The 27828-nt window shown below is 44.2% G+C and overlaps 1 protein-coding gene across 1 annotated transcript in view; it reads right to left on the bottom strand.

Annotated features, from left to right (window-relative positions):
• The window catches only part of IL1RAPL2 (interleukin 1 receptor accessory protein like 2), a 353680-nt gene that overhangs the window by 83565 nt on the left and 242287 nt on the right, over positions 1 to 27828 (bottom strand). The window contains exon 6 of the mRNA XM_087972218.1: positions 7001 to 7075. Coding sequence (XP_087828344.1) covers positions 7001 to 7075 — 75 coding nt within the window. The remainder of the gene's footprint in view (positions 1 to 7000; positions 7076 to 27828) is intronic.

The following is a 27828-nucleotide window of genomic DNA, read 5'->3' as shown; positions in this document are numbered from 1 at the left end:
TCTCTCTGCCAGCTCCATTCCCTCTTCCTCCTCGGAGCTCCCAGGTTGCCTTGATGCTGACCCTGACTCCCAATGCCCCCTCCTCCTCTGATTCGTGCCCATATTTTCTTGAGATTTCTCAAGAGAGAGTGAACCACCAAACCACTTACCACCAAGGAGAGGAAATGTACTGAAATGTATCACAGGTACGACAAGAAGAGAGAGGTTTGCAAACAATCTATAAATGATTATGTAGAGATAATCCTCAGCTTACAACTGCAATGGAGCCCAAAATTTCTGCTGCTAAGCGAGACTGTTGGTGAGTTTTGCCCCATTTGATGAGCTTCCTTGCCACCGCTGTTAAGAGGATCACCGCCGTTGTTAAGTTAGGAACCCGGTTGTTAAGTGAATCTGGCTTTCCTGAGAACTTTGCTCGTCAGAAGGTCAGACAAAAGGAGATCACATGACCCGGGGACACTGTCACCGTCATAGATGTGAATCGGTTGCCAACCATCTAAATTTTGAGTGTGAAAAACGGGCATAAGTCACGATTTTCAGTACCATTGTAGCTTCAAATGTTGATTGGAAAAAAAGCAATTGATGAACACTCCTCACACAAATGACTCTTGCAACGTTCCCACAATCATGTGGATTAATATTGGGGCACTTGGGAACCACCATTTATCGACGAGGTTTGCTTGAGGCCACACAGCGGCCATTTTTTAACAGATTTACAAAGCTGGAAGGGACCTTGTAGGTCATCTAGTCCAACCCTCCATCCAAGCGGGAGACCCTACACCATTTCTGACAGGTGGTAGTCCAATCTCTTCTTGAAAGCCTCCAGCAATGAAGCTCCCACAACGTCTGAAGGCAACTTCTGTTCCAAGGGTTGATTGCTCTCACATTTGTCCCCGATGGGTTCTGAATAGTCAAGGCCAATGGGAGAGGCCAGATTTGCTTAATGGCCACACGATCCACTTAACAACCTCATGGATTAGTTTTAACAATCATGGCCCAAAAAAATTTGGGCATTTCAACCGCCTCACTTAACAATGGAAATTCTGCTCCCAATTGTGCTTGTAAGTCAAGGAATACCTACAATCTTCACAGGGATGCAACCTTCGGGATTCCCATTGGTGGAGTCCTTATCTTTTTCCCCTCCAGGATGCTCTGAACTTTGACAGTCAACTGTGAGGTGAAAAGAAGGATGATGCACCATCCTGACCTTTGGCGTTGACGCCTGTTCAGATTGGACGTTCCTTCTGCCATTCGTGTCCATTTAGCAAAACTGTAAACAAGGGTGGCGGGAAGGAAGGAAAGTGGATGGCATTTGTCTAGCAAATTGCAGAATGTTGAAAAGGTCAGAAAATTTGCAGAAGGAGGCTGTCCTGTAATTTACAGTGGCTAAGAGCCGTTCCCATCCTCATCACTCATTTGCGGGACCAGAACAGAACATTAAAGTCCATGTGTGAATCAGAGGTGGTACTGAGCAGGTCCTGACCAGTTCTGGAGAACTGGTAGTGGAAATTTTGAGTAGATCGGAGAACCGGCAAATACCACCTCTGACTGGCACCGCCTCCATCTATTCTCCACCTCCCATTGAGTCCCAGCTGATTGGCTGGTTCTTCTTTGGTTGCCCTGCACAGGAGAACGGAGCTGGAAAGTAGGTTAGTGGGGTGGGGAGGGATTGGGTTTTTGCAGTATCCTTCCCCTGCCAAACCCACCAAGCCACACCCACCAAGCCATGCCATGCCCACCAAGTCATGCCCACAGAACTGGTAGTAAAAAAATTCTGAATCCAAACACTGGTGTGAATCCACTGGGCTGCAACCAGTTTAACAACCGGATCTGGGAGCGTGCACTTCGCGCATGCACGCAGCATTCAATAAACACCCATTTGAACCTCACCAGCTCACCTTCTAGCCTTCCCCAGTAAGTAGACCGCTGAGGTGGGGTAATCCACTTTGCCATCTGAATCAGTTGAGTTGCAAAAGAAGAAAATGTAAGACAGGATAGGGTGAGGGGTTGGGTAGGTGAGGCCAAGTGATTGTTGTTCGTACCGGTTCTCTAGAACTGGTCCGAACTGGCAGCAGCCCCACCACTGAACCCATTTCAAAAACCTTTGCTAGACCTATACGCGAATACAGCTCATCCACCTGGAATCCGCACTGTATATCAGACATTAATACCATTGAGCAAGTTCAGAAGTATTTCACGAGAAGAGTACTACACTCTTCTTCTCGCAATAGAAACCCTATATCACTAGGCTTGAAATGTTGGCCTTGGACAACGCCGACGCTTAAACTACACCACCTATGGTTGGACTTAAGCGTAGTACGTAAAATTATCTGCTACAATGTCCTACCAGTCAATGACTACTTCAGCTTCAACCGCAACAATACAAGAGCGTGCAACAGATACAAACTCAATGTAAACCACTCCAAACTCGATTGCAGAAAGTACGACTTCAGCAACAGAGTGGTCAATGCCTGGAATGCACTACCTGACTCGGTTGTTACATCCTCTAATGCCCCCCCACTCCTTTAACCTTAAACTATCCACTGTTGACCTCACCCCATTCCTAAGAGGTCTGTAAGGGGCTTACATAAGTGTACCATCGTGCCTACTGTCCCTGTCTTATTGTCCCCATTTATTCATACCTATTTCCTGTATTCTTACTCATGTTTATACTTATACCTATTATCTTGTAAGTGACTGACAAATCAAAATAAATAAATAAAAATAAAATAAAAACTTTGTATTTACATTTTTTCCCCAATGAATGTTGAGAAGGGATCGCTCATTTACCTTGCTTTTAATTTCAATTTCTCCCTCTGGTAAACAGCAAAACTATTTATTTATTATTTTCCCCATCCACCTATCCAATAAATCCTATCCAAATTCAAAACTGGCAAAATTCTCGAAAGGCAACCTTAAGCGTGACAATGCTTCCTGACTAATATCCTCTCCTAGTTTTGCATTTTTTGGAGAGTGAAATTTCAAAGTATTCCAAGGCACTCAGGAAGGGAAAAATGAAAAAGAAAATCTGTTGCGCACTTGGAAACTTTTTCATCCTAGTTTTTTTTCTTCTTCCATACGATTAACCGTCAAGAGTTGCTGATAGTTCCCAGCAGCTTAGACATATTGTCTTGCTTATATACACAGACAGGGGCTAAGATTTTTCTAGAATCACAAATCCAGACACTGTTCAAAACTGCAACAGCTAAAACGAACAGGGGGAGCAAATCATATTTTTTAACACAACATCTCATAGGTTGGGTCCGCACTTCAGTCAAGATTCAATCTGCCAATCCAGATTATGTAACGCTGAAACCTATGTATGATTCTTTATCTTCTCGAGGTTAACATTATTTTCAATCTTATCCAAACCCTGGAAAACAGATATAATTTATCAAAGCATCCGCATGCCATCTCCTTTGCAAATTCTACCCCTTCTAAACACCCAAAAGTAAAAACAAGTACAAAAATAAGAACAGATTCTTGTCTTCGTCTAATAGGATTGTTTTCATCTTTGTCATCTTTGTAACTGAAAAAGAGATTGAGCTTTTTAGCATCCGAGCTTGAAGCCTGAAATTAGGTTATGGATTTGCATGGATTGATAGAAGAGCTTAGTTGTATATTTATTCTACATATATATATATCAGGAGGCAGATCTATGGAAACCGACTTTGTTCACAGCGAAACGGGGCTTATTTAAAAGAAACAGAATAGAGGTGGAAGGGACCTTAAAATACATAACATATTTTCTTGAAATACCGTTAAACACAAGTTGCAAGTATAGGTTAAGGACAGTGCGAGCTACAAATGGATAGATTAACACTTAAAATTAAGGAGAAAGAAGAAACTGAATATTTTTTTAACATGGGATTTATTTTACCAATGGCTAACTGATAGAAACAGAAGTTAGAAATTTAAAAGCATAGGAGAATGATTAATTATATAGGGAAGGACTTATAAAATGGATAAGCAAACATTATTATGATTATGTGATCATTATTAATATTATGAATCATTGTTATTAATATCATTATTATTTCTCAAAATTAACTATACCCAGATAACACACTGTTTATGTAGTCATTGTTTTTTATGATGATAATAATAATAATAATAATAATAATAATAATAATAATAATAATAATAATAATAATAATAAACAGTGTGAGCTGTCTTGTATTTAAATATCTTCAAATCCAATAAGTAAATCCTAAGAGTTGTAACTCTTAGTCACTTCCAAACAAGAAATCTCTACTTGTTCTCACTGTTAAGAAGTAACGACAAAAGACTCTCTTACACTAATTGGTTTAATCTACTCTTAAAACTATTTAATCGAAGATCTATCAGGGAGTGGAAACCAAATTGTTTTATCCAGTTTCAGGTATCTGCACTGAACTGAACTGAAAAATTGTTCACTTGGAATTCACTCTTTTTTTAAAAAAAAATTTTTTTATTATGTGTCAATTTTTGCAAATGTGTCTTGAAAATGTCTGAATGCAAAGTAGATTCATGCAAACAATAGTAATCCTGCAGGCTTAACTCGTTTCTCGTTTACAAAAATGGCTTGTAAACAAAACGGAAAATAAACACACACACACACACACACACACAAGATGTTATCTTTGGCTGTCATGTGCACACTGATGAAAAATATGGCAGGTCTGCAAAATTCAGAAACTGGAAAAAAAAAAAATAAAAACCTGAGGAGGCGAGCAACCTCACACTTTGCGGGGAGGCATTCTTTAAGTGGTACTTAAAGAAAGAGGAATTCCACCCAACTAGTGTCACCTAGAATGACTCATATTCTATTAGTAAGTCCTCGACTTACTGTCAACTCATAAAATATTTCTATGGTCTGTTTAGAGTTGCCAACAGAAAGGGAGGGGGGGAGCAGTGCGGCAGCTTGCAAACCAAAAGTGCATTCCATAAATGTTTTCAAAGATAGTAACAAGTTGACTGAAGTTTCTGCCGCACAAAATTCTAACTGTGGAGAGTATGATTGATGACTCTTGGCTATGGATGTGTCCCATTGGAGAATATGAATTATGATATATCCAGGCAATGCCGCATCTTTTAACTCCCAATAAATATTTTTGGAGTTTGGGTAGAGACTCATGATTTAAATGGGGTTAAGTGTCGGAATCCTGACACTTACAACAGTTCGCTTAGTGACTGTTTAAAGTTACAATGGCACTGAACAAAGCGACTTATGACCGTTTATATACTTACAATGGTGTCACAGCATCCCATAGGTCATGCAACCAAAATTCTGATGCATGGCATCTGACTCGTATTTATGATGGTTGCACGTCCTGGTGCCTCTTTTGCACCCTTCTGACAAAGTCAAGCTACATCCACAATGACCGTGTGACTAACTTAACAACTGCAGTGATTAACTGAACAATAATGGCAAGAAAGGTTGTAAAATGAGGCAAAGTTCAACCTGCCTAGGTTAGAAAGAGGAATTTTGGGCTCAGTTGTGTTCGTAAGTCAAGGATGTACAAAAATGGGCAGAAAGACTTCTGTTTCCTACACATCGTGCATAATGTTATAAATACAATCCCAATCTCCCCTATTACATTGCATTTATCAACATTTCTCTCAGGTAACCTGAAAAGCGGTTGTTTCATTGCAACGTTTCAAGAGCTAATGCATCGATCTTTGGATCCATCCATCCATCATGTCCTTGGATGAACCTCAGACAATTAGCCCCATTCTCCAATCCTATGCAAATCCCCCCCCCGCTTGAAACCAGGGTTGGAAGAACCCCTCTCCCCCATTGCAAATGAGAAAGTAACTTATTGATTTGTGTGTAGTAAAACCGTGTTTCTCCAAAAAAGACGATTTTGAAAAGAAGCCCTGTCACGTTTTTCAGCGCATGCGATCAAATTAAGCCCCACTCACAAAATTAGCCCTAATTAAGACCCCCACCCACCCAGGTGTGCAGGGGGTGCAGCAAGGCACACAGGTAAAAAAATAAGCTAGGGTGGGGATGGGTTGAGCTGCCCTACTTACCAGGCCTCGTACACCCCGACTCCTGTCTCGCCTTCTTCTGCAGCCTCTTGCTGCCACTCATACACATGGCCCCAGCCGGACCGATCCAGAGCTCTATTATCGCCTGCAGAGGGCTTTCAAGAAGGCATCTGAAGGTGAAATGGAGGCCAGGGCAATGCGTGCAAGTGGTGGCAAGTGGCCGCAGAAGACATGGGCCGTCAGCGGGCTCCTGCTGGGCAGGGCTGTTGGTGTTCTGACCAAGGCTTCCTGAGACCATAATTAAGCACACGCTTAGTTAAAACAACTCTTGTTTTATTTCAATGCTGGGAATTATGTTCATTCCCAGCCTGTGATGAGTCACAAACAGTCCCTTGAGATAAGCACCCACCTTTCTCTCCTTTGAATTGCTGCCAACAACTAAAGTGCCAAATGAACTGGAAAAAAGCAACCAAAGTATAAAGTCCACACAGAGCTTCAAGGTTTAATCTGAACAGAGCGAACGACTTTGCTTCCTGCAAAGGTTTCTCTACCTTTGTACTTCCTTTATACCTTAGGGGAGGGCAATTAACTCCAAGCCTTACTCCCGAGTCTCCCCTTTTGCCTTAGCTGCTCTTGCCTTCTGGCAGCTCTGTGCAAATGCACACTGGGAACAGGCTTCCCTTGTTCCTCTGCCATGCTGCTGCCAGACTCTGGAGGCTCCAGAGTCAGCACCCCACTCCCAGATGGCCCTGGCCCCATCTCTGCATCGGATGCAGGACCCTCGTCTGAGTCCTCTCCAGACTCCCTAACTGGTCCCCGTTCTTCCCCACTGTCCGATTCCGCTGCCATCTGCACAGGTAGCCGGCAAACCACAACTGCCGCGAGATGAGTCAATAATTAGAACCCTCCAAAAAGAAGCCCTGGGCATTTTTTCAAGGCTCAAAAGAAAATAAGACCTGGCCTTCTTTTTGGAGAAACATGGGTATCAGCCACAGTTCGGTCTGGTTTCATTTCTCAGAAAGGAACTTACCCAACTGGACTTCGAGAAGACTCGTCTGATTCTCTACTGGATACAACGGCTGAGGTGGTCTGTTGGTGACTAAAGCTAGAAGGAAAAAAAAAGAGAGAGAGAGAGAAAGGAATAGGGAAAATTAAAAGAATAATCTGGTTCTGGAGACAATGAATGTTCTGCAAAGGATTTACAAACCTGGAGAGCCACACCCATTTAAAAAAAGAACCATCGGTAACATTCTGGAGTTATACTCTGCTAGCTTTTTATGACCTGTAGAACCCAAATTTGGGGTAGAGTCAGGATGAGTGAATGGAGCTGAGCATTTACTGGCTGAATGCCATGCAGGGTTCACAGCAAGTATTTTTTCTTTGCACCCTGAGAGAGAAATATCTGCTGCTACCTAGGATTGAACCCTCAACCTTCTGAGTGGGAAGCGAGTGTCTCCATCACTAGGCCACCCCAATGTGCCTTAGGAATAATATTGATGATGGCACCAAAAGCAACAATCACAATCACAATTATATTTTATATAAGTGGATCCTTGACACAGCTAACGATGATGAAGTATATCAGTTCAATTGAAAAAATAAAAAATACGAGAGAGGGAAAGAGAGTCCCAAAGGTGCTTTCTCCAAAAGGCAACAAGACTTCCTGGTTTTTTTTTTTCCTTGAAAACATTTTGCTTCACATCCAAGAAGCTTCTTTAGTTCAGAAGTTGAAAAAGCTTCCTGGATGCGAAGTGAAACAGTTTCAAGGGGAAAAAACCAAGACATTCCAGTTCTCTTTTGGGAAAAAAAGTGCCTTTGGGAGAAGCATGACATGGATGATGAAAAATCTAAATAGATGAGAGGGAGAAAGAAATAGAAAAAGGAAGAGAGAGAGAGGGGGGGAAGAAAGAGGGGAAGAGAGAAAGAGTAAGATAGAGAAAGAGAAAGAGAGAAAAAGAAAGAGAAAGAGAGAGACAAAGATAAACACAGAGAAAGAAAAAGAGGAAAAAGAAAGAGAGAGAAAAGGAAAGAGAGAGAAAAAGAAAGAAAATTAAAAAGAGAGAAAGAGAAAAAAGGAGAGAAAGAGAAAGAGAAAGAAAGAAAAAGAAAGAGAAAGAGAAAGAGAAAGAGAAAGAGAAAGAAAGAAAGAGAAAGAGAAAGAGAGAGACAAAGACAAACACAGAGGGAAAAAAAGAGGAAAAAGAAAGAGAGAGAAAAAGAGAGAGAGAAAAAAAGAAAGACAAAGACAAAGCAAAAGAGAGAAAGAGAAAGAAAAAGAAAGAAAAATAAAGAAAGAGAAAGAGAGAGAGAAAAGGAGAAAGAAAAGGGAAAGCCAGAGAAAGAAAAATAAAAAGAGAGAAAGAGAAAAAAAGAGAGAAAGAGAAAGAGAAAGAAAGAGAAAGAGAAAGAAAAATAAAAAGAGAGAAAGAGAAAGAAAGAGAGAGAAATGTTCTCCACTGCACCTTGTGCGTACCTGCTAAGCCTCTCATTGCTTATACACATCTTTTTATTTATGCTATATGGGGAATTCTATTTAGAAGACTGTGGCAGCCTCACACGCCTCTTCCAAGCCCAAGATGGAACAACTGACCCCGATGAAACATCGGGGCCACCCATGCAATTAAATTACTTTTGGATTAGCTTGGAATAGAAAGTTGCTGGCAGGTGAAAACAAAAATAATCAATGCTTTTCACTAATGCACTTGGAATGCCATTAGAGGGAACAGGAAGGCCTGCCAATCATCGCCTTGTCTCTACTGAGAATTTTCCAAAGCGGACGGGTGGATTCGTACACAAGTCTTAAAGTCCAACTCACTTAAATAGACACCGATGATGGAAAGTGGAGAGATCAATTGGAAAGGACGCGGCTGGCGTGATTTAAAATCAGCCTTGATCAGACAGAGAGCAAAGGGCGGGCGGAGAGCTAACGAAGAGCGAAAAAAATGCTTCTCGTTGGTGGAGAATGATTATTTTCCACAGTTTCCAGAGGGTAAGAAAGACACACGGATGTCCCCAATCCAGGCCCCATGGAACCATCCCGCTCTGACCCAGCTCCCCAAACATGACAAACCCTCTGTATTTAAATCAATGATTCCTTTATTAGCAGCATCAGCAGCCCTGGCAAAAAAAAATTTCTCTCTCTCTCTCTCACCCCAGGCTAACAAGTCTGTCCGGCAGGGAGATGAATAGTTGTCTGCCATATCTATATTCATCTCTGCCCCCTGCCTTTTATCCCCAGAGCTAGGGTGGGGCTTCGCTAGCAGCGGTGGCTTTTCTGTCCCAGGGACCGGCCCATAGATTTCCACTGCTCTCCTCTCCTCTGCCTTCTGTGCATCTTTGCGTCAGGCACTGGGCCCAGCTGTTCCTCCTCTTCCCCATCAGCCACCTCCAGACCTGGCGGCTGTGGACTCTCCATTTGAGGGCTGATGGACAGCCCAGGCTCTGCTTCTCTCTCTCTCTCCCTGTCTCTCTCTCTCTCTCTGCCAGCTCCCTCTTCCCCCTCAGAGCTCCCAGGTTTCCCTGAGGCTGACCCTGACTCCGACGCCTCCTCCTCTGATTCAGTTGCTGGAGGGGCCAGAGGCCAACAGGCCACAAACCCTCCTGGAGACCCAGATCCAATGGAAAAGCAAGGAACTCCTCTGTATTTCCATCATTATCAACACTTCGATGAGGATCGTTCAGCCTCTGGGCCAGGCTAAAATGGGGTTGGGCACTTTGGATGGATAAGTTGTAGTTTGGCCTGCTTTTGGACGCCGACCGTTATTTTTGTTTGTGCACGAGGCCCTCATGGGAATGGTTTGAAAAATGGAGAAACCAGTGGTGGGATTCAAAAAGTTTTACCACCGGTTCGGTGGGCGTGGCTTGGTGGGCGTGCTTTGTGCACATGCACACACTTTGTGTAGGTGCAGAGGCATTCCAGCTCACCTCCTGCAAGCCTGCACTCTCCCAGTTGCTTCACCAGCTGCCCCGCAGCACTCTACTGTGCCGCGCAAAGCAGCTGTGCTTCAAAAGCAGAGGATAAAAGTGACTATGGCAGCCCAGATGGGTGGGTGGGCCCAACAGCAGAGTGGCGGAAAGAACCAGATCTCCACTGCTCATCGCCACTACCAGCTCAGCAGAACTGGGCCAAACAGGTAGAATACCACCACTGGGAGAAACCATGAGACCAGAGACCAAATAAAAGAAGCCATTTTTATATAGCAGTTAAGATGCTGGCCAAGAAACCAGGAGGTGTTGAGTTCTAGTCCCACCTTATGCATGAAAGCCAGTTAGGTGACTTTGGGCCCATCACCAGGAGATGTGAATTCTAGTTCCACCTTATGCATGGAAAGCTGATTGGAAGACTTTGGGCCAGTTACTCTCTCTCTCTTTTGTGGTTAGCCGGCAGCAGGTGTGGATGGCTGAGGAGAGCGAGGACTGAGATGAGGGGCCAGGACCATTAGGGAGTGCTGTCTTCAGAGATTGTGGGGGCTGGCAGCAGCGATGAGGAGGTTCCCGAGGAGCCTGGGCTAAGTGCGCATGCGCGCAGGATTGCTCGTAGGAAAGAGCAGCTACAACAGCACGGGCGACTCGGGAGTAAGGCTGCAAGGTAATGGCCCCTCCTTCAAGAAGATAAAAGCCAGCTGTGAAAGGAACGTACTTTGCAGAAGGCAACGACGTTTTGAAATTCCAGCCTCGTGGACATTCCAGTATCCTGAGTTTGTCTTTGAAGATTCTTGTATTGCAAATTATTTCTTATCTATTATCTTTTGGCAAGTCTCGCACAGTTTGGCAAGGCTTGTGTTTATCACAGCTAATTATTTTGCAAAAACATTATAAGGTTTGTGTTCCTTTTGGATTGTGTTTGATTTGTTGGAAAAGGGCATGGGTCAGAACACTCTCAGCCCAACTCATCTCACAGGGTTGCTGTTGTTGTGGGAGGGAAAAGAAGAGGAAGAAGTACTATGTATGTTTGCCACCTTGAGTTGACTTATAAAAGGTAATAAACGTGGGATAAAAATGATAATAAAACAAATGTACGATGAAAACCAGGTCTCCTTCTCTAACTAGGTGCCAGAAAACTAGGTGTATCCCTAACTAGATACCAGAAAACTTCTACGCATCAGAATTGTGCTACAATTCCCTTCTCCTTTGAAAGAACATTTGCCACACAAATTCTTTTTTTTTCCTCCCCTTCTGAGGATAAGCAGCACACAAATATTTTCATTTTGCTTTCGCTGATTTCCTTAATAAGAAAGCGAGAAGGAAACGATGCACGCCTTTCCCCACAACAGCAAAATTCATATGCAGTTATCAGGAATATCTGAGCGCATTTGAGAAATTCAGAACCAGCAAATTCATAATAGATGTTTGCCTTTCCTGCTTGCAATAGAGAACCTTCCTCAGTTGACAGGAGAGAGAGAGAGATAAAACAGCCTGACAGGTAAAAACATAATATGAAACCGAGGAAGAGCACAGCCCTGAGAGTACATATTATCGAACATTGTAAATTCAGGATTTGAGCAAATATATATATATATATATATATATATCTCCTTGCGATGTGTATTTTATCCTGATCTCATCCAGGACTTTCAATTACAATTTTGATGATTGAGACCAAAATGCTTTCAGGATTCAGGTGGTTTTACCTCCTCTGCCTTGAGATGGGAAGCCGATAACCCAAAGGCTGAAATAATAGCTTCGAGAAACAGTTAAAAGCTGAGGAATTTCCAATAAACGATGGCCAGTAATGGAAAGAAGTGGATTTTTCATTTCCCCCCAGAACTACTGAGAGTTTTTGATGTCCTCTGCTCTGGATGAGGCCAGGCAGGGCCTGTAATAGTTTTAACTTCTAATGGTTGGAAGGTACAATCGATAGATGAAGGAGTGTATTTCTCCAATTCTTTCTCTCGAAGAAGGTTGATGCGCACTTTCTATTAGAGCAGTTCAATTTTATAGCATATCTAAGAATCGAAGCTTAGAGAGCCAGTTTGGTCTCGTGGTTAAGGCAGCAGGCTAGAAACCAGGGGATTGTGAATTCTAGTCCCATCTTAAGCATGAAAGCCGGCTGAGTGACTTTGGGCCAATCACCAGAAGACTGGGAGTTCTAGTCCCGCCTTAGGCAAGAAAGCCAGCTAGGTGACTTTGGGCCAATCACCAGGAGACTGGGAGTTCTAGTCCCGCCTTAGGCATGAAAGCCGGCTGGGTGACTTTGGGCCAATCACCAGGGGACTGGGAGTTCTAGTCCCGCCTTAGGCATGAAAGCCGGCTGGGTGACTTTGGGCCAATCACCAGGGGACTGGGAGTTCTAGTCCCGCCTTAGGCAAGAAAGCCAGCTGGGTGACTTTGGGCCAATCACCAGGAGACTGGGAGTTCTAGTCCCGCCTTAGGCAAGAAAGCAAGCTGGGTGACTTTGGGCCAATCACCAGGGGACTGGGAGTTCTAGTCCCGCCTTAGGCATGAAAGCCAGCTGGGTGACTTTGGGCCAATCACCAGGGGACTGGGAGTTCTAGTCCCACCTTAGGCAAGAAAGCAAGCTGGGTGACTTTGGGCCAATCACCAGGGGACTGGGAGTTCTAGTCCCGCCTTAGGCAAGAAAGCCAGCTGGGTGACTTTGGGCCAATCACCAGGGGACTGGGAGTTCTAGTCCCGCCTTAGGCATGAAAGCCAGCTGGGTGACTTTGGGCCAATCACCAGGAGACTGGGAGTTCTAGTCCCACCTTAGGCAAGAAAGCAAGCTGGGTGACTTTGGGCCAATCACCAGGAGACTGGGAGTTCTAGTCCTGCCTTAGGCATGAAAGCCGGCTGGGTGACTTTGGGCCAATCACCAGGGGACTGGGAGTTCTAGTCCCGCCTTAGGCATGAAAGCCGGCTGGGTGACTTTGGGCCAATCACAAGGAGACTGGGCGTTCTAGTTCCGCCTTATGCATGAAAGCCAGCTGGTTTGGAAGCTCGTACTGCAGGCTAACTGTGCTGACTGCCACCAGTTCAATTGTCACTTGCTCCAGGTTGACTCAGCCTTCCATCCTTCCAAGGTCAGTAAAATGAGGACCTAGATTGTTGGGGGCAATATACTGATTCTGTAAACCACTTAGAGCAGGGATCTCCAACCGTGGCAACTTTAAAACTTGTGGACTTCAACTCCCAGAATTCCTCAGCCAGCTGGCTGAGGAATTCTGGGAGTTGAAGTCCAAAAGTCTTAAAGTTACCAAGGTTGGAGACCTCTGACTTAGAGAGAGGGCTGTAAAGCACTGTGAAGCAGCATATAAGTCTAGGTGCTATTGCTTCTGCTATCTCCTTCCCAATTTTCCAATTCTGATTAAAGAATTGCAGAATATACAGGACTTGGAACCAGGCAGGAAAGAGTTATCTTCCAAAATTTTAATTCTAATCACCATTCTACTGATAGCCAATGGGCAGGGGAGGGGAGAAATAGAAATGCAATAGTGAGAGAAAATGAAGGAAAATACTTTTGTTGATGAAAATAGTGCACAAAAAGTACATTAAGGGGAAATTGTTTGCAGAAACTGGGTCTGCTAGACACATTTGCTAAAAAAAATTATATATTTGGGGGAGTATAACAATACTCAACAGTTTTAGGGAAAACTCAAACGTGTGCAGAAATGAGATAAAAAAATGAACTTACAAATAGAAAAAGGGGAAAGCCAAGAGCATCCAAATCGGAAAGATTTAGAAAACAGAAGGAATTGAAACAGGCAAATGTGCCAAAACAGGAAATGAAGAGGAACCAAAAATTAAGAGTTTCACTCAGTTGAAAATCACCTCCAGCTCCTTCTACCCGTTTCATTTTTGCAGGTCAGGGACAGAAAATTAAATTGCATTTCTATTACTGCTTCCATAATAATAGTCGGTGAGAATATAACCTTTAATAAATAAGAGATAAATCTATTGTTATTACCCATCAATGGGAACTTTGGTACTGAGAGTGTCATGGAAAGAATATCAAATGAAGGTTTGTTTGTTTGTTTATATCCTGCCTTTATTAGTTTTACAAACAACTTAAGATGGCAAACATGTGCAACACACCTTGGTCTGATTTTCCCCACAACAACCTTGTAAGGTGAATTGGGCTGAGAAAGAGGGACTGGCCCAATGTCACCCACTTGGCTTTCATACCTAAGGCAGGACTAGAACTCCCAGTCTCCTAGTGATGAACATCTTTTTTATGGTGTGGTGACCAATGTTTGTTTGTTTGTTTAACAATGGTGTGTTTAACAACAGTGTGATTCACTTAACAAACTAGTTAAGCATAATGAGACTTAGTTCATCATTCATAAGCCACAAAAAACCTAGCCAAGATTAATATTAGCTATGCTGAGCATGTTTCATTAACACAGCTGCTTCATCTTTAACTAAGCTGGTTAACCATAATGAGACTTGGCTCATTATTCACAAGCCAGAAAAAAATCTAACCAAGATTAGCTACACTGAATGTGTTTTATTAACACAGCTGCTTCATCTTGAACTAAGCTGGATAAGCATGAGACTTGGCTCATTGTTCATAAGCCACAAAAAACTAACCAAGATTAATATTAGCTATGCCAAACGTGTTTCATTAACACAGCTGCTTCATCTTTAACTAAGCTGGTTAAGCATCATGAGACTTGGCTCATCGTTCATAAGCCACAAAAACAACTAACCAAGATTACTACTAGCTATGCTGAACATGTCTCATTAATGCTGCTGCTTCATCTTCAACTAAGGTGGTTAAGCATCATGAAACTTGACTCACTGCTCATGAAAATAGCCATGTTTCTTTCTCACCTTCATGACAAAAAAATGGTGTTTCCTTCAGCCATTTATCTGAATGACTCTGATGAAGATAAAACGCTACCGAGAAGACGAACAATGCTGAAAATACAAGGAGACGACAAGAACACCATTTAAAAGCCGACAGTGTGTTAGTCAGCTTAAAGCGGCGCCATCGTGAACGAGAAATAAATATAAGTATATTGGAGCATTGTTGCATATTTGAGTGATCTGATAGCAATTTGGCATTCTGGAGATTGAGCTGCCTTCCCTGCAAACTAGCACAGCAATATCAGCCTGACAAAGTGATTACGCCGGCATCTGACATTTGATAGAGCCCAAATAAAGTCGCTGGAACGCAAGTCCTGTCAGAGGATAAATGTGTTCGGCTTTGAAAATAAACATCTCGCACTCCTTTTCTATAAAGTGCTTCGGCGTTCAGCTGGGAGCAAGGGAGACCTCATTATCCCATGACAAAGTTCTCTTCCATTTGAAATTATTTATTCAAGAAGCAAATCCATCATTTGTCTGCAACAACTCGAGAACGGAACGGTTTCTGGCGTTGGATTCACAGCTATGGCAAACGTTAACTTGGCATTATATTCCTGGGGGGGGGGCGTTCCTTTGTCTTGTGGGCAGGGGGCAGCTGGTGTGGGCCGATTTTTTGAACAACGATGTAAATAAAACTTACTGCAGCAAAATTCTCCATCTTGGGAGCAGACACGACCCCTTGTTCTAAGCACAGGTAGTCCTTGGCTTCAAAACATTTGTTTAGCGACTGTTCACAGTTGCAACGGCACTGATGAAGTGACTTACGACTGGTCCTTGAGCTCATGACCATTGCAACATCCAGCCACTGTCGTGTGATCAAAATTTGAGCCGTTGGCCACCAGCATGGATTTACAATGTTTGCAGAGTTTGATCTGAGTGGAGGGAACCAGTTTCCATTTTTATCCACTCCCCAGACAGAGGCTGAATGAGATGGCTCTCCAGCTTTTTTCTTAAATGTAAGCAATATGCACACCATCCATGGCACCGAATTTGGTGGCTCCGGGTCATTGGAGGAGTGAGGTCCGAATCTAATATTTAGGACTAACTCCACCCCACTTTAATTTTCTCTCCCCTTTCCTGGTTTCTATCGCACTTTGCTAGGTGATGCATTCTTTCCCCAAGGTCATCTTTGAGTTTCTCCCCAAAAGCCTTCCATATCAGTAGAAGACAATATTTGTAGCTCAGGGTTGAAATGAGGAATCCTTGGTGCTCTCTGAACTTGGTTGTTTTCTTATAGATGTTTCATGACCCAACAAGGGCACATCATCAGTGCTAGAAGAGAGTGGGGTATTGGAATGGGGGAAAACAGGAGGAGGAGGAGGAGGAGGAGGAGGGAGGAGGAGGAGGAGGAGGAGGAGGAGGAGGAGGAGGAGGAATTGGAGGAGGAGGAATTGGAGGAGGAGGAGGAGGAGGAGGAGAAGGAAGAGGATGACTTTGCGGTCCTTAGTGCTTTTTGAGCTTGGTTGTTTTCTTATAGATGTTTCATAACAAAGTCACATCATCAGTGCTAGAAGAGAGTGTGGTTTGTGGAGTGGAGGAAAACAGCAGGAGGAGGAGGAGGAGGAAGAGGAGAAGGAGGAAGAGGACGACTTTGCAGTCCTTGGTGCTTTTTGAGCTTGTTTGTTTTCTTATAGATGTTTCATGACCCAACAAGGGCACATCATCAGTGCTAGAAGAGAGTGGGGTTTGTGGAGTGGAGGAAAACAGGAGGAGGAGGAGGAGAACTGTGTGGTCCTTGGTGCTCTCTGAGCTTGGTGGCTCTCTTGCAGATGTCTCATGACCCAACATTATCCATCAGTGCTCTGATGATGTTACCTGATCTGGCCACGAAACGTCTTGCATAAAAACCACCAACCTTAGAGATCACCAAGGACTCCACAGTCCTTCCCTCCTCCTCTTCCTCCATACCACTGATGATGCTACCTGGATGGGCCATGAAATATCTACAAGAAAGCCACCAAAGAGCACCAGAGACCCCTCTTTGCAACCCTGAGCTATAGCCCCATATTCTAACATATCTAGATGTTGTACCTATCCACTACCTCTTCCTCTTGCTCCCTAATGGATGGGAAGCAAACTACAGATAAGCAACACCGTTAGGAGGTTGTTGCTAGTTGCAGAGTCACGTCCGACCCATCGTAGCCCCATGGACAACGTTCCTCCAGGCCTTCCTGTCCTCTACCATTGACCCTTTGCTCCAGCCCTGGATCTTTGCCACTGCTGCAACTTCATTCAAGCAGCATTTCTGCTCATTTCTAGGCCTCCTACACCCTGTGGTTCATTAGCAGTACATTTGGATAAATGCCACCGTAGCTGTGAAGCTAATCCTTCCAGTGTTACCTCTTTGCGTATTCCAGGTGCGTTCTGCAGGAATCAGAAACATGGAGCCAAAACCCGATAAGCGATATCACTTCTACGCTGTATTTTCCTGTTATCTGCTCAGCTTAACCAACATGGCGTGAACCCCACTTTCTAAATCCCATACAAAAGTCAGATTAATCACTCCCACTGGCACTTTAACAGAAGCCTCGCCAGGTTTAAGACTTCAGAGTCATTCTTCGTATCCTTTAAACCACAGGAAGGAAAAGCAGAAGGGGGGTTGGGTGGGAGCCCCATGATTTGCAGCAAAACAAGGAAATCCTTCCCTTCTCTAAACACTCGCAACTAAAAATTAAGCAAGCTTCTTATGCACGGGTAAGATTAACCCTTTGGAAGACGCAAGGCATAGACGAGAATGAAAATTCGTTTTTACAAAAGCCAACTTATTTTTGTTACGTTCCAGTTCAGCCAGAAATAATGGGAGGATGAAACAGTTCATCAAAATCATGGTCTCTGCTGGCTGGGGAATTCTGGGACTTGAAGTCCACAAGTCTTAAAGTTGCCAAGTTTGGGAGAACCCTACTGAAAAGGATAAATATGTGCATGTTCTTTTGGATGTATAATGTATGATTTTATATACTAAGATTGGACTGAAGGCGGCATAGTTCATAGTTTTCTAAGTCTAGAATTTCAAGTCTGGTGACATAAGGTTGCATAATCATAGTTTGTAACTTATAATTAACGATTATAACTATGATTTATGACCTACATGACCTGTTACTTCCTGTTTATATGCACACTGTGAGCTTATGCACCAAAGACAAATTCCTTGCGTGAGTCTAATCACGCTTGTTCTCAAATGTCACCAGGCCAGGAGAGAGTTAAGAAAATAAGAAAGGAAAACTCAGAGTGAAATATGCTTCTCAGATTCACCCATTTTGATGCCGCATTAAGAAACCGGGATGGTGAATCTGTCAAGTTCAATTTTTCTCCTTGTGGTTATGTCACATTTGGTTTGCGGAACTTGTATATCTATTGTTTTTTTTAGAAAAAAAATATTGCTTGCGCTAAAATGTGTACGCATGTGTGTTTACATTTCCCCCAGGACATTACCCCAATAGAAGGAGTGCCCCTCCTCTGAGTTGAACCCCTGGATCCATTCTGGATCATTAGTTCAATCCAATTAGAGATGAAATCGATTTGAAAATAAAAAGCCTTCAGGGGCATCCAATCTGATTGACAATTTGATCTCAAACATCAATCTGGCTTTGGAAAGGGTGATTTGACTCGGAGTCAATCAAAATTGCCTTTGAATTGATTCTCTACCCCTAAAGCATTGGTACACAATTCTTCTATTTTTTGCCAAAAAAAAAAAGCTGACTCATGAAGATTATCTACATATATAAAAGCAAAATGCCCCTCACACACCATCACAATATCTCCAGAACCGTAAAGCCTACTAACTTGAAATTTGGCACGTATGTTCCTCTTGGCTTCTAGGGGCTCACTAAGAAAGGAGTTTTCAAAATGACCATCACAGCATTAGTATTTTGTATATTATCATTATTAACACGCTCTGATATTAAGGAGTTCCACCTGAAAAGAAATCTCTTCCAAATGCAAAACACAAACAGAGGAGAGGAGTTTCAGTTTCAGTTTCACAGCATCAAACAGCTTTAGTGCAGAACAGTTGAGCTAAGCCATGCCCAGGCTCCTTACTGCCTTCTTCTTGCTCACACAGCAAATATTGTTTCAGTTTCCAAACAGCCCTCAACTCTCTCACACACTGACAGGTCGCTAGCCAGATGAATACTGATGGATGCTGGTAGGCAGAGGCACAATTTTTCCCCTTGTTTTCCTCCCCAAAAACTAAGCCCGATCACATAGTTTCATAGCGAAGCACAGGTATCGAACTAGTTCTTCATAAACCTGCTTCCAAATTTTGCAGGACCGTTGGTCAATGACAGAGAAATAGGGAGTCAGACAGACGGACAAAGTACACTGCAAAGAGACATACACACCACTTTCAAACAAATAAGCTTCAGCCCTCAAGGGAAGTCTTGAAAATGCAAACTTTCTAGAATTCGTATTCAGATACAAACACATTTATGCTCAAATTGTGTCTCATTCCACAAGGAATCTGAAGAACAGGAAACAAGTCATATAAAATGCTATTTCCATTTCAGCTTGGGGCAAAAGTCTGCTGAGAGCACCACAGTAGATCTTCCTTTCTTCTCTGTTGTATAATTTCTCATGGTGTCATAGCTACCGTAATCAAAGCTCGCAAACGTGGTTTCTGCTTCCAAATTCAAGCCTAATGGGCTGTGTTGTCTTCTCCAAGATGGGATGCAACCTTCCTGGGTTTTTCTCCCAACTTCATGGCAAAAAAGTATCTGGTAATCCTGACCTCCTAACCACGCTAAACCACGTCTTTCCTCCTCATCGCGATAAGCATCTGGTCTAATTTAGGCAGGCTGTCACATTCACTTTGCAAGTCTGAAAGTACAATCCTCCCATTGTTATCCCATGGATAACTCTGGATAACTCACGGCGGGTTTCTTAGGAGCCATCTTTTGTCTGGCCATTCCCTAAGCAGCATCAGTTAGCCTAGTTTCCCAAGCAGTGGTGGGATTCAATTTTTTTTAACCACCAGTTTTATGGGGGTGGTCAGGTGGTCATGTGACTGGGTGGGCGTGGCTAGGTGGTCATATGACTGGGGGGGTTCAAAAGTCTTTTTTTTCCTTTTTTTTTCCTTTCACAGCACCTCCCTGCACCCCATTTTTGGCCTACTGGGCCTCAGGGAAACCCTCCTGGGTGCTGAAAAAAAAGAAGCATTTTGAAGGCTTCTGAGCTAAATACAACATGCCACATGATTTAGATTAGCTAGAAAGCAAGACATCTGATGATTTCCTGCTTTCTAGCCAATCTAAATCATGCGGCATAGCTGATCATCGGAAGTACCAGTTCGGTAGAACTGCAAGCATTTTTTTTTTTTTACTACCGGTTTGAGTGAACCGGGCCAAACCGGCAACATTTCACCTCTGCTCCCAAGATCATCCCTCCAAACAATTAGAGAAGGCTTTTGCCATAACCCCTCCAAAAAAAGGAGGCTAGGACTTCCTGAAGCATTTCTTGATGGAGTTTTCATGGCTCAATTCCAAAGGGTTATGAAGGCAACTGAGCTAGCATGCCATTCAAATAAACTCCACAACCAATGCACTCTTGGGTGAGATGGCCATGTTTTAAATGTCCCAGTTTAGACTTTACAGCCTTTGGGGGGAGGGGGAAGAGCCCCTTTGACCCATTATTTAGGCTCAAATTCTCCGTTATTGATTTTTTTTTTTTTTAAACCAGGGGAAAAAAAAGATCTTCCCTTAGAGATACTGGTAGGGTTATGACTTTCAACAAGATATGACAATGATGATGAAGAAGATGTGATAAGACATAAAAAAGCAACCCCTGGTCAAAATTGCCTGGCCCCAACCCCCTGCGCCAAGAAGTGATGATCTACATCCCCTTCCCTGACATCTTTTTGTCAGTCTTGCTCGGTCCGAAGACAGGCAGAATCTATTGGTATAAATTGCAGCTTTGCTTTCTGAAGGATTGCAAAAATATATAGTGCTAAGTTTAAGTCTCGAACCATTAATATAGTTAAAATATGCCATCTGTGGGTTTTGTTTTTTTCTCCACAATGAGTGGCTCCAAAGCTGTCATCAATCAAAACTAAATTCACTAAATATACAATGTAAACAGAATAGGAAGAGAAATATGGTTCACTATATTACCTGTCATTGCATCAAATGTCTCTATTTGTCAACACAAAATGTTCAAGGTCTTCGACATGCGTGATTCGTATCTGAATTTCTTCTCACTTTAACCTCACTGGCATGATTCTTCCCTAAACTATGGGAATGTTGGTGGGGGGAAATGAGGAAAATTAACTCCAAAAAAACCCACCATTCCTTCCAGGAGACCGTGAGTTCGACTCCCACTTTGGGCACAAAGTCAGTAGAGTGACCTTCGGCCGGTCACTTTCTCTCAACCCTAGGAAGAAGCCAATGGCCAACAACTGAACAACTGAGCGAGTCCAGAGGTATTTCACGAGAAGAGTATTTCACTCCTCTGCTCGCAGTAGAATACCTTATGCCACCCGGCTTGAAATTTTGGATCTGAACAACCTAGAACTACGCCGCCTACGGTTTGTCCTAAGCTTAGTACACAAAATTATCTGCTACAATGTCCTACCTATCAATGACTACTTCAGCTTCAACCACAATAACACACGGGCAGACAATAGATACAAACTCAAAGTAAACCACTCGATTGCAGAAAATACGACTTCGGCAACAGAGGAGTCAATGCTTGGAACTCACTCCCTGACTCTGTTGTTACATCCTCAAACCCTCAAAAGTTGAACCTTGAACTGTCTACCGTGGACCTCACTCCACTCCTAAGAGGTCTGTCAGGGGTGTGCATAAGTGCCCCAGCATGCGTACCATCCCTGTCCTACTGTTCCCACTCCTGGCTGGCCCCGCCCACCCCACCCAGGAATCCCCACGCAGCCCGTTTTAGGTGTAGGTAACTGCAGGACACGTGTGGAGGCTTGTGGAAGGTGAAAAATGGGCCTCCCGGAAGTTCAGGAAGGCCGGAAATGGGCCTGTTTCTGGCTTCCAGAGAGACTCCAGAGCCCAGGGGGGCTGTTTTCGCCCTCCCGGAGGGTCGAGAAAAGCCTCGGGAGCCCAGGGAGGGCAACCCCCCTCCCAGTACAGGAGGCTGACTAGGCCACACCCAGCATGGCCACGCCACACAGCAACCGGGCAGTAGAACCCCTTGCTAACATTTTGGTTGTCAACATGGTTGTCTCACATAGTCACACTGTGCACACTCTGACACAACTACTACCGTGTTTCTCATATAATAAGGCCGGGTCTTATTTTCTTTTTGAGCCCCGAAAAAAATGGCTAGGCCGTCTTTTCGGGGGTGACTTAATTCCACCACCCCCCTTGCATCTTCGGGCGGGTGGGCGGCGACGGCTTGGATGTTGACCTCGGCGTTGGTGGGGCACTTCGTATCGGGGTCAACGCAGGCAGCACCATATCCGGGTGTGCAACAAAAGTACTTCCTAACAGCAAGCCCCCCCCACCATTCCCCCCCATTTTGCATGTTTTAATATAGGCCTTAATTTGGGGGGAGGCGCTTAATTTCATTTCATTCCTATAAAATATGCTGGGACTTCCTATTGGGGGAGGCCGTATTGTTGGAGAAACAGGGTAGCGATGTAGTTGCCTCGCATGTAGTAGACATGTTCTATCTTGCAAGGGAGCTGACTGCTTTCTGTTCCAATGGATGCCTTTCAAAAACCAATTCCACCTTCTAAAAGCCCCATCCCTGTTCCTTCCGCCATCTGGATCCTCTCTGCATCAAGGCCTACGCTAGCCTCGCGTGTTGTGGGTGGGGGGGGAGAGAAAAGACTTGGCCAGCAGATTTCTGCTTCCTCCGTCTTCCGACGAAGGAGGCCGGATTATCCGGGTCCCAATGGTTAGATTAAAGGAGCCTCATTTAGCAAAGTCAGGGATGGAGCAGCAAAGCCAGTGGTTTGTAAAGCAACACTGAGTTTGCCAAGTGGAGGTTCACTGAGGCGTGTTCGGAGGGCGAGAACTTCCAGTTCCCCAGATGGTGGAAAAAGAGGAGAGCAAAAGAGAGAGACAGAGAGAGAAACACACAGAGAGGGAATGAGAGAGGGAATGAATGAGAGAAGGGGAGAGAGGGAATGAGAGAATGAATGAGAGAAGGGGAGAGAGGGAAGGAGGAGGAATGAATGAGAGAGGGGGAATGAGAGAGGGAAAGAATGAGAGAGGGGAAGAAGAGAGGGAAAGAAAGAGAGAGGGAATGAGAGAGGGGGAATGAGAGAGGGGGAATGAGAGAGGGGGAATGAGAGAATGAGAGAGGGAGAGAATGAGAGAGAGGGAATGAGAGAGGGAAAGAATGAGAGAGAGGAAATGAGAGAGAGGGGGGAATGAGAGAGAGGGGGAATGAGAGAGAGGGAAGAAGAGAGGGAAAGAATGAGAGAGAGGGGGAATGAGAGAGGGGGAATGAGAGAGAGGGGGGAATGAGAGAATGAGAGAGGGAGAGAATGAGAGAGAGAGGGAATGAGAGAGGGAAAGAATGAGAGAGAGGAAACAAGAGAGAGAGAGGAAACAAGAGAGAGGGGGGAATGAGAGAGGGAGAGAATGAGAGAGAGGAAACAAGAGAGAGAGAGGAAACAAGAGAGAGAGGGGGAATGAGTGAGGGAGAGAATGAGAGAGAGAATGAGAGAGATGGAATGAGAGACAGGGAGAATGAGAGAGAGGGAGAAAATGAGATGGAGAGAAAGAATGACAGAGAGACCCAATCAAGAACTTTTTCTAACATCATATCTCCGTACCTGGATCATTAAGGAGAGTCGGGGGGGGGGGAACATTTCCTCCCACCTCCCTGCTCCAGCGTTCATCGGCAAACTGCCTGGGTCCTGAAGCATGAAACTCAATTGTCTTTGCTTGGATAGACACTGGAGAAATTAATTATAACCAGACTGCACACTTGGTCTGCCCATTTGGGGTATTCTCCCTCCACCCAAATAGAATTTGTTCTTTACCAATGGGAAGGGCTGAATCTCTCGGCCCTTTGATGTCATCCAAGATGCACTTGAGGCTAATAAGCATCCCTCCAAATTTTCTGTTCTCAGCAGTTTGGGGACCCTGGGCCACGAACTGAGGGGGGAGGGGTGGAGAATGAAAAACAAGAGGAGATCAGTGATGGGATTCAAACTTTTTTACTACCTGTTCTGTGGGTGTGGCTTGGCGGGCGTGGCTTGGTAGGCGTGGCAGGGGAAGGTTACTGCAAAATCCCATTCCCTCCCCACCCCACTGACCTGCTTTCCAGCTCTGTTCTCCTGGGCAGGGCAACCAAAGGAGACCCAGCTGATTAGCTGGGACTCAGGAGGCAGAGAAGAGATGGGGGCGGGGCCAGTCAGAGGTGGGATTTGCCGGTTCTCCAAACTACTCAAAATTTCCGCTACCGGTTCTCCAGAGCTGGTCAGAACCTGCTGAATACCCACCTCTGGGGGAGGTTCAATATCTTCACCTCTCTCCAGACATACTTACTGTAAAACGGGTCTTAATATTCCAGAGACTGTGCAATAAATGTGAAAGGGCTATTGCATAAATAAATAAATAGAAATAAATAGAAAAATAAATAAATAAATAAAGGCTATTAGAATGGTGTGTTGGCCTAGAGGCAGAGCTCTCACCTCACGATCAGGAGGTTGTGAGTTTGATCCTAGGTAGAGGGAAATATTTCTCTCTCTGGGAATATATTTGCTGAGCAAAATTCCACACTGGCGACAGGAAGGGCATCCAGCCCTTAAAAGACTCTGCTAGCTCCATTCAGTTGCTCAGACTCCACTCAGCAAGGGATTATGGGGTCGTTACAAGAAGATGAAATAAATAAAGGCTGCTGCATAAATAAATACGTGTGAAAGGCTATTGCATGCTTGCAGACTGTCATGGAACATGTGGGTGATCTTGGGGAATGGGTGGAAGAAACAGAGAAGTGAGGCAGGAGCCCACAGTGGCTTAGCGGATGAAAATCGACTCAGAAAAGAAACAGGAGGAGGAGGAAGAAGAAAAAGGCAACAACGTACGGATGGCCCTTGACTTACAAACAGTTCATTTAGTGACCGTTTGAAGTTACAAATTGGAAAAAAAGTGACTTATGACCATTTTTCACACATACCACCACTGCAGTTTCCCTATGGTCCACGTGGTCAGAATCCAGCCATGTGGGAACTCATATTACCGAGCTTGGTAACTCATGTTTACGATGGTTGGCAGTGTCCCTGGGATCATGGGATCCCATTTTGCGACCTTCTGACCGGCAAAGTCAACGGGGAAGCCAGTTTTCACTCCACAACTGTGTTACCAATCTCACAACTGCAGGGATTCGCATAAGAAAGGGGAGCAAGTAAATTGGAAAATGAGGCAAAACCAGGATTGGTATTCTACCGGTTCAGCCCGGTTCAGCAGAGCCGGTAGCGGCAATGAGCAGCGGAGACCAAACCTCACTTTTATACCCTGCTTTTGAAGCGCAGCCGCTTTGCGCGGCATGGCGGAGTGTTGCACAGCAGCTGCTGAAGCGACAGGGAGAGTGCAGGACTGCAGGAGGTAAGTTGGAAGGCTTCTGCGCCTGCGCATAGTGTGCATTTGGCACACGCATGCAAAGTGTGTGCATGCGCACAAAGTGAGTGCCCACCAAGCTACGCCCACCGAATCGATGGTAAAAATCTTTGAATCCCACTACTGGGCAAACCCCATTCAACACCTGCCTCGTGTCAACTCAGAAAACATTTTGTATGCACGTTTTATAGTTGACAACAGAAAGAAAGGGAGGGAGTTTCAAAGAGCAGGCAGCAGTGTGGAATCGAAAGTACATTCCATTCATATTTTCTTCAAAGACTGATTAGATGACTGAAGCTTCTGCCCTGAAAAAATCTAATTGGAGAGCATGATTGATGACTCTTGGCTATGGACGTGTTTCGTTGGATGATATACCCAGAGGGGTGGTGGGGGGGAAGCAGGATCAAGGGTGACAGTGAATTATGTATCTCAGAGTTGGCTACGCCCAGGTAAATGCCAGATGTAGAATGTTACCTTCAAATAAATCTTTTTTAGTTTTGGGGATGTGGCTCGAAGCTCATGATTGGAGTAACTGCCAGAATCCTGACACCTCACTTAGCAACATACATTTTGGGCTCCATTGAGGTCTCAAGTCAAAGTCTTCCTGCTAAAAAGACCATTTAAAGACAAAATTGAAGCGAGCACGGCTTTTTAAAAACAAAAAACGAATAATAGTGATGGAGAGCCTTTGGGAGAAAATATTTCAAACCACCGAAATGGCCACTGAGTTAGCTCAATTATCCTAAGGTGCATATGGGATGTAACACCCCCTCTCGCCCCCTCCCCCCCAAAAATAACTCCCCCAGGTCCCAGAAGACATCAGGCCAGCTCGGTGAAAATAGAGCACAACAGAATGTCTCTCCTGCCTTCATTAATTTCACATCCCTCGTGAGAGACAGCAAAAAGCACACTGTCCATTCTTGGCAACCATCAGAGCCTATTATTGAGAATGGATGCTAGTAACAAGTGCATTTGGTGACAATCCATTTTCAAATTAACCTCTTTTGTTGTTGTTGTTGTTGTTGGTTACCACTGTAAATTGCGAAGGAAACAAAAGAAGTGCCGCTTTGGCAGCAAAGACTGCTGACGCAGCCTCACCCGGTTTCTGCAACGGACTTGACAAACTTTGCAGATTTTGTTAGGGAAGCTAAGCAGAGGTGGAAATGGTTCACTTTTGGATGGGAGACCGCTGAGCAATGGCAGGGCTTCTAAGCTAGGATGGGAAGTAGGAGAAGAAGGCAGCAACGGGAATTCCTTCTGGACAGTAGACAAGAAAACCATGTGTCAGGATTCCGGCAGTTACCCCAATTAAATTATGAGTCTTACTTCCAAAACTTCAAAAGGATTTTTTGAAAGTTAACATGTCCGGCACTGCCTGGGTGTAGCCGACTCTGACACACATCATTCATTGTCACCTTTGACCCTGCTTTTTCCCCATCCCCCTGGGTGTAGCATAATTCATATTCTCCAATGGGACACATCTATAGCCAAGAATCACCAATCATGTTCTCTAGGTAGAATTTTGCACGGCAGAAACTTCAGTCACCTAGTTACTGTCTCTGAAAAACTATTTATGGAATGCACTCTTGATTTCCAAGCTGCCGCACTGCTCTTTCAAACTCCTTCCCCCCCGCCCTTTCTATTGGCAACTCTAAAAAGACCATAGAAATATTTTATGAGTTGACACTACGGGGATCTAGTTCATGGACTTCGTCTAGTATCGTTTTACAAAGCCTTAGTAAGACCACACTTGGAATCCTGCATCCAGTCTTGGTCGCCACACTATAAAAAAGATGTTGAGACTCTGGAAAGAGGCCAAAGAACAGCAACCAGGATGGTTAAGGTCCTTATTTTATACTGCATATTTTATCCAGTGGTTTCATCATGTCTCAAAGGTGGCAAAAGCTTTCCTTTAATTGCTGGTTTCTACCATTGTCCCCCTTTGAGGTGTTTTTTTTTCCCCAGAAAAGAAATGATATGTAAATATTTGGCAGAAGGAAAGCATATTCTCAAAATAAAGAAAGCAACACCTCTCAACCACAAGATCGGAAAGCCACAAATCTTGATCATCTCAACAACAGGATTAGTGTTTCCAGGACATTATGGGGATAATCCTCTGCTATCTAAAGGAAGCAGATTCTATCTGGGAGTCAGAAAAGATGAAATAACGTTAGTCACGGAGAACTGTGAACACTCAGGCAAAGTGGAGTTTGAAGCTGCTTGTGGGGGAGCTTGAAAATTTCTAAGCCTGAACTTTGCAAAGTGAAGCAACTGACCAGCTCTGAAAAAAGGACCTTGCTTTTCCTTGCCAGGAATGGATGGATAGAAACATTTCCAGGAAAAAGAGTTGGCTGTTGAAACAAAGAGCTGTGGTGGCACAGTGGTTAGAATGCAGTATTGCAGGCTAATTATGCCCGTTGCCAGCAGTTCGATTCTAATCGGCTCAAGGTTGACTCAGCTTTCCATCCTTACAAGGTTGGTAAAATGAGGAGCCAGACTGTTGGGAGCAAGCGGCTGACTCTGT

The sequence above is a fragment of the Notechis scutatus genome, chromosome 10 (genome assembly GCF_049901735.1).
Source record: "Notechis scutatus isolate UNSWTSFEM ecotype Mainland chromosome 10, rNotScu1.2, whole genome shotgun sequence".
NCBI classification, from domain to species: Eukaryota; Metazoa; Chordata; class Lepidosauria; order Squamata; family Elapidae; genus Notechis; species Notechis scutatus.
This window is presented reverse-complemented; position numbering and strand designations above follow the sequence as displayed.